The 13,965-nt window shown below is 46.0% G+C and overlaps 1 protein-coding gene across 1 annotated transcript in view; it reads left to right on the top strand.

Moving 5' to 3' along the window:
• Window positions 1–13,965, top strand: part of LOC138550118 (uncharacterized) — a 494,885-nt gene that overhangs the window by 350,430 nt on the left and 130,490 nt on the right. The window contains exons 19-20 of the mRNA XM_069642386.1: window positions 883–1,037; window positions 7,238–7,358. Of these exons, the coding sequence (XP_069498487.1) occupies window positions 883–1,037; window positions 7,238–7,358 (276 nt within the window). The remainder of the gene's footprint in view (window positions 1–882; window positions 1,038–7,237; window positions 7,359–13,965) is intronic.

Raw genomic sequence — 13,965 nt, 5'->3', positions numbered from 1 at the left:
AAAAAGCCATTGCCCTGGATCCGGTGCATCAGCAGAAGGAGGTATCCCAGAGGAAGCAAGGAGTGTAATTCTGGTAATAAGGATGGGGTAAGTAGAGAACAGTGTTAAGTGTAGAGCAGAAAGTGTTTATTTGTAATTTTTGTGGTAATAAGAGGGAAAGCAGAGAGAGGCAGTGCTGGGCTGCTCCTTTCGGGTTAATCAGGGGTTTCTCTCTGAAAGACATGACATGTAGTCGTAATAATAATGAACATATTAAATGTGTACACTTTATGGTACAGGTACTATTACCTATAAATGCACGAACAATGTCATATTTTCTACATTATCTAAACATACGTTACTTCTCTTCTTACACTTCGCCCATGACACCGTGATAGAGAAAGACTCTGGGGGTCATTACGAGTTTGGAGGCAGCCATGGTGCTATTAGCGCCATGGCTGCCTCCAAACTCATGTCCGGTTCTTTGAATGGGGACTAACCGGGTCATTCCGACCTTGGAAGACCTGGTAAGTCCCCATTCGAAATACCCATCCCCATTCGAGCCCCCATAGGGTAAAACCAGCCGTCCTTAGCGGGACCCGCTAAGGGACGTTGGAATGCGGCGGTAAGGGGTTAATGGCACCGGCATCCTTACCGGCGCCTTTAACTCCTTACCGCCGCACTCATAATGAGGCCCTCTGTCTGAAACCTTTACTGCGCTCTGTGGTGCATACAAACGAGAGGGTGCAGCTAGATTTGTCAGTGAAGAGTTTTTACGTCTGCTTGGCTGGACAACAGTTAAATCTGTCCCTGAGGAAAAGAAAAGCACATGTTAGACACACTACTACAATTTTCTTTATTCTTACTTGAGTATAACGGTCATACCTTTTGCTTGTTTTCCAGGTCGTGTACATCCACCACGTTAGGGCGACGCCAGTAGCGGAGCCCTTCACGTCCACAGACGGCTTGGACCTGTACATTGATGGAGCCCGGTTCTTGCCTGATGCCGCCACCATAAGTCGGGTCACTGGGCGCATCTTCGACAGGAACTATAACCAGTAAGAGCGGCAAACTGTGAGGAATGGAAGAATGGTGTATACACACACATGACAATGCAGATACCCTCGACCCCTGTCATATATGCTGCTGGGATTAAAATGCATGTCTGCGGGGAAGAGTAGGGGCAACCAAGATTGAATATAAGTTGTTAGAGAGTAGAGACAGCATATCTGGGATCTACCGGGGCAACTGGGAGGAAAGGCATAGGGATGAGGCATTAGGCAACAACTTGAGAAGGAGTAGAGCTGGGGCACAGGGAGGAAAAAACAAAACGGCAGAGGACCTGGCACAGAGAAAGGGGACCTACAATGTGTACAGTCAGTGTAGGAAAGACAGAAACAGGGACATGATGACAGGGGAATCATTTGGAAAATCAGGGCAGTTTGTTGGATGCACATGGATGGAGAAGACTAGGAGGAGGAACAGTAGATTTGGAATATACAATTTGAAATGTATAAGACATAGTGGGCTGGAGATGAGTGGCAACAGTATGTATGGAGTTTATCGAGACAGGAGAGAAGCAGGAACATTAGGCCTTCGCTTCAGAAGGTCTTGAAGTAGAAAGCCGGGTCAAGAGCCCTGTAGTACACAGAGCGATGATAGTAGTGATGAGCAGAAGTGTTATGTTTGGGAATGTAAGGAAGGCATGGCGTCAACAGTAAGACAGACACAAGTGACCAAAGTTCCAGGGTATTTATTGAACTTTCACAAGGGTGAGATGAATGCCTATCTAAACCTAAATCTACAGATGGGAGCAAGCTATGACCATCAAATAATAATACAGCAGTCCTAGTGGACTCTTGTCAAATAAAAAAAAACGATTGCCAATCCTTACATCTAATTACATCTAATTTACAAATAGTGTGGGGGTGATGTTCATGAAAAAGAAAGAAGTTTTCACAAAATGATAAGTCAGAATTTTCAGGCCGTTAGCCTCCCTTACCATGGGAAGCACGAGACAAGGCGGTTCACTCGAGCAAAGCACACACTCTGGCTTCTGGGGCACGGGAATACAGTTCCATGTATACACTTCAAGACCTTCTGGATCCAAGTCTCTTCGCTTCTCACAAATCTCTTGATTCAGAGGGTCTGCTACACAAAACAGCACAAAAACGTTCTGTTCCTTTTTCTAGTATTCAATTTGGGTGTTCAGCCTGGACCCCTTTCCGTCGGGCTCAGATACTTTTTCCAAAACCAAGTTCCAAAACAAAAGTTCAATGTTGGATCCCCCTCAGCCGGGCTTAGATCTCTTTCATACACTTATTTAGTCTCCCTCAGCCAGACTAATTGTGATGCACTTTAAACTTTCGAAGACTTTCAAATGTGCACAGGGTTTAGCTTGACCCATTGCATGAGAACTTTGATCTCATTATTCTTTGTATTCACACTCCGCATCAGTTGAATACATAACAGAGGGCCTCATTACGAGTCCGGCGGTAACCAGGTGGTAAAACCACCTGGTTACCGCCGGACTCGTATTACCATTCCGCCTCTGTGACTCCCGGAAATACCAGGGCATTACGACCCTGGTGTCCCGGGAATTACGGAGGCGGAATTCGGTAAATCCCCATTCCCATTGAGTCCTATAGGACTCAATGGGAATGGGGAAGTGGAAACACCGGCACCATCTCGTGATGGTGCTGGTGTTTCCACGACCGCCTGCAGGTGGCGGTGTTAAACCCGCCAGGTCAGACCTCGCGGGAACATCACCTCCCGCTTGCAGGAGTCGGGATCGGGCGGTCCGGAATTAACAGTGGCGGCGGGTTTACCGCCACTGTTATTTCCGGACCGCCCGACCTGTAATGGTTTATTTTTGGAACCTCCCAAAGTTAAATTGCAAAGTTCAAATTATCTCTGAGTCACTCTTGGCAAATGCCTCACACACTGTTCTCTTTGTACAATGTTGCCACTTGCAACCTTGGTTCAAAACACAAGCTGGTTTGGTGTCAGTCTCTCCGACTCTTTTCTGACTCCGCTTTGTTGTAGGAGCCAAGGACAGTACCAGTGCAGGAAATCGCTCTTCCCCACCCTGGTTTTCGACGCAGGAGAGCCTCTGGGCTCACCTCTGGGTACCTCTGATACAATTTGAAGGTTTGATCAGCCTTAGTTCCTGGTATTCGGTTTCTTACTTTCCAAGGCTCATGAAAGTAACGGTCTTTAGAGGTCACGGGTCCTTCCCTCCTTGCGACTCTCTCTGGTCTTGCCGTCTTTCTCCTTGTACTAAACTGCTATCTTGGAACTGCTGTTTCCGTGTGTTGTTTGCCTCGCTCTGTGTGTGCTCTATCTGTGTGGGGTCTCTATCTGTGTGGGGAAGTGTGATGGAAATCAGGTGTGTGTAATAATCCTTGATAGCTTAACCTTGCCTATCCATGGTGTTGGGACATGTCAAGTATACGGCTTTGGTGTTGGTCCGTTGTCGCTCATGGTGAACTGTTCATGTAAAAGAGTTTGTGTTGGAAAGGTGGGGTGTTGAATTCCTAGGTATCCTACCTGGTAGGATGGGGAAAAGGTGTTATTAGGAAGGGGATACCGCGTCTCACCCTCCGGTGTCCCACTTCCACTCCACGACAACCCCTCATCCAGGTGATCCTCCCCCACTGGTCCACCAACAGGAAGTGGATTCAAAAAGAGCTGGTCAAGGACCTGGAGTTGGATCCAAGAAGCTGGCCAATCCCGCTGCAGTCTCTACCTCTCCTGTCCCCTCCCAGGTTCGCTGCACGGCCCTGGCTTCTCATTTCATCTCTAAAACCCAGGACATCCTGTCCACCCTCTCGTCACCTCCTCCTTCTCCCTGCTACTCTCTCCTCTACCTATATCCTCCTTGCAGCCACCTCTCTTCCTCCCTTCTCTGCCTTTCCTCTGTTCACCCCTGGCGAGGTTTCTAGACAAGTCCGATCTATGAAAGTCTCGTCAAAGCAGGTTCTACCCTGTTCTTCCAAAACCATCAAGGACCATATTGATACCCTCGCTCCACCCTTGGCCGACTTCTGCAATCACTCTTTCACCAATGGAACCTTCCCTCCCTCCTGAAGCACTCTCTTGTGCACCCTCGTCTCAAGAAAGCCTCAGCCGACCCCTCTTGTCCGGCTAACTATCGCCCGATCTGCACCACTCCTTTCCTGGGCAAACTCTTGAAAAAGCTTGCCATCTCCCAGATTACGCTTCACACAGTATCTGTTGGTTGTCTCCATGACCATTAGTCTGGCTTCAGAGAAGCCAGAAGCACGTAAACTGCTCTCCTGAACATCCATGAAGACCTGCTCACTAACATTGAGGCTAATCACTCCTCTATCCTCATCTTACTCGATCTCTCTTCTGCCTTTGACACGGTCGACCATGCCCTCCTGCTCAACCGGCTCGGTGATAACCTGGGTATCACTGATCAGGCTCTCATTGGCACACCTGTACCTTCCTTTCCTGTCACTCTCTGGCCGGCCTCCTTTGGCCCTCTTCCTGCTCCGACCTGTGAGGCTAAGAACCTCGGGGTCATCTTCAACTCCACACTCTCCTCTCCTCACATCTCTGACGTTTTGAAGAAGTCAAATTACCAACTTCACCTCTTCAGAGGTATTCTTCCTTTCCTCACCTTCCCCCAGAACTCACTGTCTCTAGAGCTCTCATACTTTCTAGGCTGGACTACTGTAACAGCATCTATTTAAATCTGCCTGCCTCTACTCTACGTCCTCTACAATAATAATAATAATAATAATTATAATAATAATTATAATAATACAACTCATCCAGAACAGGACTGCGAGACGTGTCCTTGGCTTCAAGCCCAGGGATTGTATCTCTCCAGCCCTGAAATCTCTCCATTGGCTCCCAGTGGCTGCAAGGATCAAGTTCAAGACCCTATGCATTGTCCACCAAGCCTTCTGGGGCCTGGGACCGCAATACCTCCAACTCTTTCTTCGGAAATATCTTCCTACTTGAGCTCTTCGCTCCTCCACCTACAACTCCTGGAGAGTCAGTCGCTTCTCCAAGCAACGAGTTGGAGGCAGATCTCTTTCTTCGGCTAGCGCCTCCCTCTGGTACAGCCTCCCTGCCTCTCTGAAACTTGAGCAGAACCATATCCGGTTCTGGAATCACCTCAAGACTTTCCTCTTTGCTTCTGCCTTCTCCCTTCCTCTCCCCTGCTGATCTCCTGTCTGATACTGCACTAGACACCTGGCTACCCTCTGAATTTGGATCCATGTCCCTGTCCACCCAGTTGCACACCTGCACTCCTCCTGGCAACTCCTGCACTTGGGTCTGTATCTACAACCCTACAGTCACCTTACCTGTACTTATTAGACACCTGTTCTCTGCACTTTTAACACTCGAACTTGCCACCTGCTCGCCGCACTACTTGTTATTGATTTCGTGTCCGGCACTTGCCCTTCCTCCCCTTCCCCTGGCACTTTTCCCCTCCCTTCTTTCCCGCACTTGCGCAATTTCAATGTCACTTGACCTAGTAAGATCGTTGTCTTTGTCCTCCCTCTGTTTCCCCTCCCTTGCCTCGTCGCTACTTGAGACACTTGTGTACAGGCACATTATAAATGTCATATCATATCATATCATATATCAAAAGTGATGGCTGTGTCCTGGCTACCTGGATGACAGATCCCTGGGGACTAGCGGGTGAGACACCTTCTGGTGTCTCACAACAAGCATAGGCACACAGGGAAGAAAGGAGCAGGATATAGAAGTATGCAATGGACAGGCATAAGAAAGAGGATAGGAGTGAGAAGGAAAGTAGATCAAGAATGCACAGGAATATGAGTATAAGAGGAGCAGCGGTGCTGTAATATTGATGGGCACCAGAGAGAAGAGCAAGAGTGGAAGGAAATATGTGATGTACAGGGGCATCTGGGTGGAGAGTGACGGGCGCATTCTTGGGTTTATAGTTGATTACTGCATAAGTTAATAAAGTGGGCTGAACAATTTTACAAGCACATTTTTTAAGAACTTGTTTTGCGTGCCATTGGGCCTGTACACACATAACAGATTTTTGGAAAAGTTGTTATGGAGGGGCCTGTGAGTGATTTTCAGGCTGACCATATAGTGGAGTGCCCAGCCTCAAAGAGGTGGTTCATTTTGATTAGAGTCCAAGAGTCTGATTTGGTCTAAAGTGCTTAGTGCCTAGGGCTGATGTATAGATGCTCTGACAGCAGTAGGTGAAATTGGGGAAGCAATACCTTGTAGATTGTGATACTGATACATAGGTTTGGCAGACTTTCCTCCCTCTGGGAGTGCCCTTAAAGGTCCTCATTTGTGGGAAGGTGTCAAAACTAGATCTAGGAATTAACACCTGCACACAGGAATGCAGTAGTCCAGAAAGGTCCTTCTTCAGCCTAGGAAAGGCTGATCGATAGGATGTGGGTGTACTATCCATGGTCATGCACTCTTCAGGAGCAGCAGCAAATGGGACTTACAGTGTGGTTCCCACATGGCCCTCAAGGGTGACACGCGCTTGCTCCCTGGAAGCTACATGGGGTTGCATTTCAGCAGCATAAAGGCTGTGCAGAGAGACCTGTGCATAAGGAAGCAAGGTAGGCATAATATTTAGCAGCTGATCTAGCATTAGTAAACATTTAAAAGTAGGGCGGAGGTTATTATAAAGGGAGAAGGGAAGGGTTGAGGTGTGGGAGTGCATGCGAGAGAGCGTACTTCATTGTTATTGAGGTAATTAAGCTTACACTGATGGTCTTATGTACATGAAGATAGAAGAGCGAGAGATATGACATACTAGGTTAGGGAGAGTCATGTATGATGTCTGCACCAGTTGTTAGGCCGGTTATCTTCTTTGGTGTTACTAATGGCTCAATGGCCAAGTTTGATTCAAAACACCTGCGAACCCTACAAGTTCGAACGAAATGAGTCCTTCACCTTGAGGTACCAAATGGACCCCTATTTAGGTGATGGTGGATAGCTCCGTTACCTCAAGAAGAGCTGAAGTGCTGTATACTGTTAGCATACACTGCATTTCTCTAGCTGACCTGTCGATATTTAGCTAACCCTTAGACGTATAGCTGTCAGAAGACCTCTGGCCGCAGACCTACACTCTACACTTTAGATAGAAGTAGTTGAATGACTGAGTGCTGAGAGGCCCATGCCATTGCTGGGCACTCTGATTCACCATGGAAACATTATGGGAAAGCACAGTTCACTGATATCTGTTTAAACTGAACCACTGAATTGTTTTGTGTCTTTTTTCTAGAATTGGGCCTGACATTTCCACTGGAATAGAGCTGACTAGCAGTGTTTTCGAACCCACCTTCAACTACTCGGTGGAGATCAGAAACCCATGGATTCCACCAACAGCGACCCTCTTGCTAAAGGTTTGTGCATGCTGGTTGGATATGGAGGACAGAAGGAGTGGCGGGAGTGTGAGAGGTAGAAGAAGTAGAGGGTAAGGGATGGGTCTGGAGCAGTGATGGAGAGGGCTAAAGAAGAGAGGTTAGAGGCTCCAGGAAACGGGAGAAGGCTCAAGGAGCAAGGGTCCATTGTGGAGAAAACAATCAGGAAGGCAGTGGATAGGAAGCGAAGCGAAGGGGTAACAGGTTGACAATGATGGTGCTGTGGAAAGAGGGACATGTCTAAAGGGGAAGGGAAGGGTTATAGGAGAAGCCATCTCAAGCTTCCGATTCAGCCCTGGTTCCCATCTTGGCAGCCTCATTGGAAGTTTCTGTGCCACTTTCTCATACCTTGTCCATGACCCATAATTGTTCAACAAGGCCAGTCATTCAGTGTCTTTCTGGTGCCTGCCTTTCATGGAGTCCATCATTTGTCACATTCAGGTATTGTGACCACAGGAAGGTGCGAAGCTTGCCCCTAAGATGCAATCACCCCTGTCTTTCTGCATGGAATAAGAATAAGATGGGGTCACTCGGTGAGGACGGTCAGCTCTACAAGTTCTCTTTCTTGTGCAGGTCGGGGGAAGCTGCATAGTATAGTGCAGGAGACCTATTGACTTCATACCTAGAGGTACAGGAGAAGGTTTGGACCTTAGTGTATCTCAAAGAAGGCAGACACTTTGCAGTAGAATGTCCGTTATGGAATGCACTCATAATTACTAACCGGAATGAAACAAACCTTTACGCTTTCAGAATAGGCTAAAAATTCATCATTTCTGATCGTTCTATCACACGCGTGCCTGCTACCAGTTAAGGTGAGGTGCTTCAGTTCTCAGAGTTGTGCCACATGTGTTAATTCATAATTCATGTGTTTGTTCTCTCATTCATGGAAGAGATTGCATTATGTTCTAGGTGAATTCTGCAATCCCAAGTTGATCCTTCGATATTAGTCTCCAGAGTACTTGCTTCAGGAGGTATCCTGAGATGCCAGACCCCCCTCAAGATGTTTGGGAAGGTATGGAATCTCTCACCTCGTCCAGATAATATTGTGTTGGATAGCAGAGCCATCCACAGTAGGACCAAAATCCAGTCTGTCATGGGACGGAGATGATGAAAGCGAGTCTTTGATGAGGAGGAGTCTGTCTCTGTTTAAGGAAGATTAACCATAAGTAATTCAAGCAATGCTAAGGTTAAATTGTCCTTATAACGGCCCTTAAATCTTTGCGCTACAGCAAGCCGTACAAATTGCATGTTGTTATATAACAAATAGCAAATAACCTTCTGAATGTATTTCAAATTAGAAATGTACTCCTCTAACGTAAGCATCTATAAGGAAACCACAATAAGTAGAGAAGAATCAAACGCGGAGGACTCGTGGTCCATCAAGTGTTTATAGTGAGAAAAGACCACATTTGAAGTCTTCCAGTAGCTGCTGTAGAAACAGGAAGCAACCCTCTTCTAGGACTCTGGACCTGGTGCTGCCATTGCAATTTACCTTTCTCTTGGACACTAGGTCGTACATGTTGATGAGCACAGTTTTATCCATGCGATGACCTTCAAAGACATGAGTGGTCATAAAAAAAACAATTCTCTCTAATTCAAGGAGTGGCTGGCTTCCTGATGAGACTTAAATCCCCATGACATAGAGGTCATAAATGGTAGCTCCTACATGGCTTTTGGATTGGGGTATACAGATCTACACTTCTGGAAGATGGGCCCCCACCAGCCCCCTGCATAACGTCCACCTCAAGGAGAGGGTCACTGGAACTACCTGAGAGAAATCTGCAGATGCCGAAGGCCAGTGCGTCAGGAAGTGGTTGATCAGGAGTTTCATGGCCAGAGAAGCAGGAATGTGGACACCGCCGTATCCCATGAATCTGGATACATTGGAGGGCACAAGCAGAGACCAGCAGTAAGAGTGACCAAAAGCGAAACTTCAAAACATGTTGTGCTAGAATTACCCATGCCAGCAATTTATTGGTACTGTCACCAATGAAGACAAGGTGTTGAGGAGGGGTCAAAGGGAACGTACTGATGTTGTTTGTCCATCCAAAGTGTCGCAGAACATAGTTGTTGGGTATCTTTAACTGGCTGAGACAGTTTTAGTGCCTAAAACATTCCATTGTGTACTTATGTGAGGAGAGAAATCGGTATAGAGTGTATTTTTCTTGTTAAGGACACCCTGAAGAAAACTTGTGTAGAATTGAGTACAAATGGCACCTTCCACCATGGCAATGTAAGTGAAGCGCTGATGTAGCATTAACACAGTAACGTGGAAGTAAGTGTCCTCGAGGTCTGTGCAGGCTAAGAAATGTCCTGTTTTATCATGTGTAGAATTCCCTGAAGGGTGCCCATTCTGAAGGGTACGAATGTGATGAATGAAGGGTTTTTAGAACTACTAGCTGACACAAGCAATAAAGTCTTCACTTGTGGGCAATGCACTAAAAGGTACAAATAGTGTGTTATGGAATATTACAGGTGTAATGGTAAACATTGTAATAAGTATAGAACTGTCCTCCCATGGTACCTTATTCAGTATTGTGAGGACCTCTTTAGAATCTAGCACAAAGGTTGGTAATGTTCACACATTGGGAGAATGGAGTCTGTGCACAAATATTGAGAGTTGTTCACATGCAGCCCTGAGAACTAACAGCTGGCTTGCCTGGACTGGAGGTCAGCTATTTATGTACTTTATGTAGAACATAAAGCACAGTGTCATAGGGGATTGGATTTTCAAATACTCTCTCTCTTTATAATTCCTCAAACCCTCAATATGTCACTGCCCAATCTGTAACTTGATTTCGGTGAATGCTTTAACAGTGGTGTCCAAATTGAGCACCTTCCAGCAGGGTCGTTTTCCTATTTGTCATCATATTTCTGTCTTGTGTTGGTCTTTCCCCCAAATGACCACATTGCCACCTTTGGACAGTAATTGACCTGTGACACATCTGCTGCAGGAGTGAAATATATTAGCTGGTGCCCTGTAAGCGCTGACCCACAAGTAACACTTTTAAGCCACCTGTTAAAAAACAAATAAAATACTATTTGTACTCTTTTTTTTTACATAGTTCATTACTGTACAGTCTATTGCTTTTATGGCTGGAAGTTTTCCAGAGCAACCTTGATCTCAATTCTATGCAACTATACTTTCAAACTGTGCAATAGTTTCCCAAACAATGTGGGAAAGGAAAAGGATAGAAAATACCCACTCATCCATTTTTGTCCGTAGGATAGAACCATCATATTTTTCTTTAGGAGTTACGGTATTCCTGAGTCGACAACTTGTATCTTCAAAAAATCCCTGGACCACTTGGTCAAGAAAACACCTGAGTCTGGGGAAAGCCTGTAGAACTACCAGAACCCCCTCCTTCCATCAAGTCCACTGCCCATATGTTGAAGAGTCCTGGTTTCAAATTAGGCAAATGCATGCATCCTTCCACCTACTTCCAGGAGAGGAAAATAACTCATAAATCTTCCTGACACCCCCAGAGTCAGGAAGATGTATGAGGTTCAGAGCAGTTCTTTGGGTGCAGCAGTGCATGTCCATTCCCTTTAGCCCTGCCAGAGGGGTTTTGAAGAGCATGATATATGTGTGTGTGGGAGGACTAGGACCTTGATGGTGATAGAAGGACCTCAGTGAGGACTGTGAGCTTAGTGTCTGCAGTTGCTAGTTTTACCAGTTCCCCAAATGTACTCTCAACAGCTATTGCCCAAGGAAAAGTTAATCTCCCCAAAAAAAATTTCAGGGAGGCAACAACCTTCCAGAATGCATTCAAGGCACAGGATCGGCTTAAATTATAGTGTCTTTGCTATCATAGTCATAGGCTGATCCTCTGTGATGCATATTATAAGCATGGTTACAGATGTCACAGATAGTAGGAGGATTGGCACGGTATGATGGTAGCACTATGAAAATCCCTCCACCTGTGTTTGTAATGTCCCGTTTGCCTACTTCTCCGTCAAGCTTGATACAAGCAAGATCTGTCATTCCCTTTAATCCTTGAATCCTAAATTTGGATGCAGGTGTCGCTTAGAAGGACTTCCTATGCTATTCAAGATGGAATGATATGCCTCTGGCACTTATGGGTTTAAATGACACATGGTGCTGATTCAATTTATATTTCCTTGCTTGATAAAATATTCAAGCATCAGTAGTGAGGTATAATACTGGACTTTTATAGATGCCTTCGGTAAACACCTCTTTCCCCTTGTCATTAAAAAGAAAAATTGACTTCCTCTGTCTTCCCAGTGTGTCATTTCTGATCAGATCGCCTGCTTCTGGTTCACAGATACAGAGCTGTTATTAAGGTCACACTCGTTGGTGTACCAGCGAGAAATCATCCCCTATAGGACACCTTTGTCATGAGTAATCTTGGCAGGATGTGTGGGGTTTCCACAGCCCTTAATACACCATGGCGACCACATGGCAGGACGCCTCACCCTACTGTGTGGCCATTTAAGACCATATAAGTTGTCAGTGTCACTCCTTTTTTAAAATCACAGGGGTCCTATTCCCAATCTATCGGAGGATTTTAAATTATAAACATGAGCAAGCCAAAGAAATGTAATTGCCATACTAACCCACAAAAACACAGGACCCTTTAGCTCCTTGGTGGTTCTTCCAGGAGTGCCTGCCTCTTCAGGGACCTATGACAAAACATTTACAAAGTATGGATTAGGTTTATTCCAATTAACAATCGGGGTCTCTCTCCCCAGAAGGTTCTTAGAACCATGGTCCTCAGTCATTCCCTCTCCCTATGTTCAGGACCACCCCTTCTGAGGACTAAACAGAAATTCAAAATCTCTGATATTTATTGTGTCACAAAAACTTTTGGACTCTGTGGTTTTCTTGATTAGGACTTACATCGTCTGGGTCACTTGTTCCTCCTAGACACTCCTACTGGGTTCCCCAATAAGGGCACTTAGGTTTTCCGACAAGGGTCAGGCATCAGCTAATATTCATCTGATAGGACCTTGAGGTACTATCAGCTTTTCCCTTACTAGTTGCTTATCTCCCAAATTGACTTGGGTGTAGGCTCCTGGGCCTTTACCCTGGACTCTCCTCCACCATTGTTGTGGCCAAAGTCCTCAAGGCCGCCACCCCCTCTTTTTCTCTTCCTCCTTCCAGTTAATTGTCTCCCCACCCCTCTCTCCACTTCCCCTTCTCTCTCTCTCTCTCTCTCTCTCTCTCTCTCTCTCTCTCTCTCTCTCTCTCTGCTCCCCATTCTCTCCTTCTCTCTTCCTCCTCCACTCCCTCCTCTCTGCCCTCTATTCTTCTCCTCCCCACCTCTTACCACTTCACAACCTCTCCAACTCTGCGACATTCCAAATCCTAACTCCCACATCTTATACGTGTATCACCCCCCCTTAAACACATTAGTGGACTGGGTCCATGCCGGCTGAATTTAAGATTGGTGTCAGTTGTGCAGGAGTTGAGTCGGTCTGGTGATTGGGTAAAGCCCAAGTGAATTATCATTTCCACAGTCGGTCTGCATTGTGTAACGGACCATCCCCCACACTGAGCTTAGAAAGCGGCCGTTTGACATTTTGAATTTAGTTGGCTACATTTCACAGGCATCCGTTTTCTCATGAAGCCCACTGGGCTTTCCATCTGGATTCTCTCCATAATATGGTTTCTGGCATCTACTTGGCAACTACGAGTCCTAGGAGTCCGGCTGGACTGGGGGCCTGTGCTTGTGAACTTGTCTCCTTCTACCACACATTCCTTATGGTTCTATTTTAGTTGGCTGAATTTATTTATCCAAAGTGGTGGAATTCTTTTTTACCAAATAGGTATGTGTGTGGGGGTGGAGGGAGGTGGTGGCCATCCCCCTTTCTGTATACCTAAATCCAATCCATCATCAACCTATATGTGGTATAAAAATGCGATAAAACATTTGGTACAAACATATTTGACCAATTTGCATTCAAACAAAGTGGTGAATACCTTCCTTGTAGGTACTGCAAGACCAGAACTCCTACGAATGCAGGTCAGTGCTTCCCATATTTCTCTAATAGCCTTCCAATATCCCTCCATATGATTCTCAGGACAGAACCTTATTCTCAGATCAGAAGTGGGGTTCCTAAGAATGAGGCTACGTATGGGATTGGAAACCAGTGCAACCTCCCTATACCACCTTGTGGCCTGTATGAGGGAGCAGGTGGCAGTTACCAACCCTACTCCCATACCCTAGTCTCCTGCATGTGACCTCACCATTGCAGTGACAAGGAAGGTGGTCATGAAGCTCCTATGGTTTGGATTCGGAATGACCACATATCTTGCAGTGGCAGTTATGCATTGGTTCAATAGACATTCATACCTGCTTAATCAGAGAGATGCATACGTAATACATTAAATGAGTTAATGTGGCTTCGGCCTCAGCTTGGATTCTCCATCAAGTCCACGAAACCTTCTGTCTCCCCTGTACTACTTCCACGTTCTGTTTCGCCAACACAGCACATTGTGTGCTTAGTTCTTTTCTGTAAATTCACCACCACATCTAAGCTTGGCTCTTCCCTGAGTCGGACCGGTATCAGGAGGTTTGGTCGCAGTAGATTTCAGAGAGAGAGAATTGGTCAAATTCTTTCTGCT

The sequence above is a fragment of the Ambystoma mexicanum genome, chromosome 1q (assembly GCF_040938575.1).
Source record: "Ambystoma mexicanum isolate Mex_15411 chromosome 1q, UKY_AmexF1_1, whole genome shotgun sequence".
Taxonomy (NCBI): Eukaryota; Metazoa; Chordata; class Amphibia; order Caudata; family Ambystomatidae; genus Ambystoma; species Ambystoma mexicanum.
The sequence above is the reverse complement of the archived record's forward strand: the minus strand, read 5'-3'. Positions and strand labels throughout refer to the sequence as shown.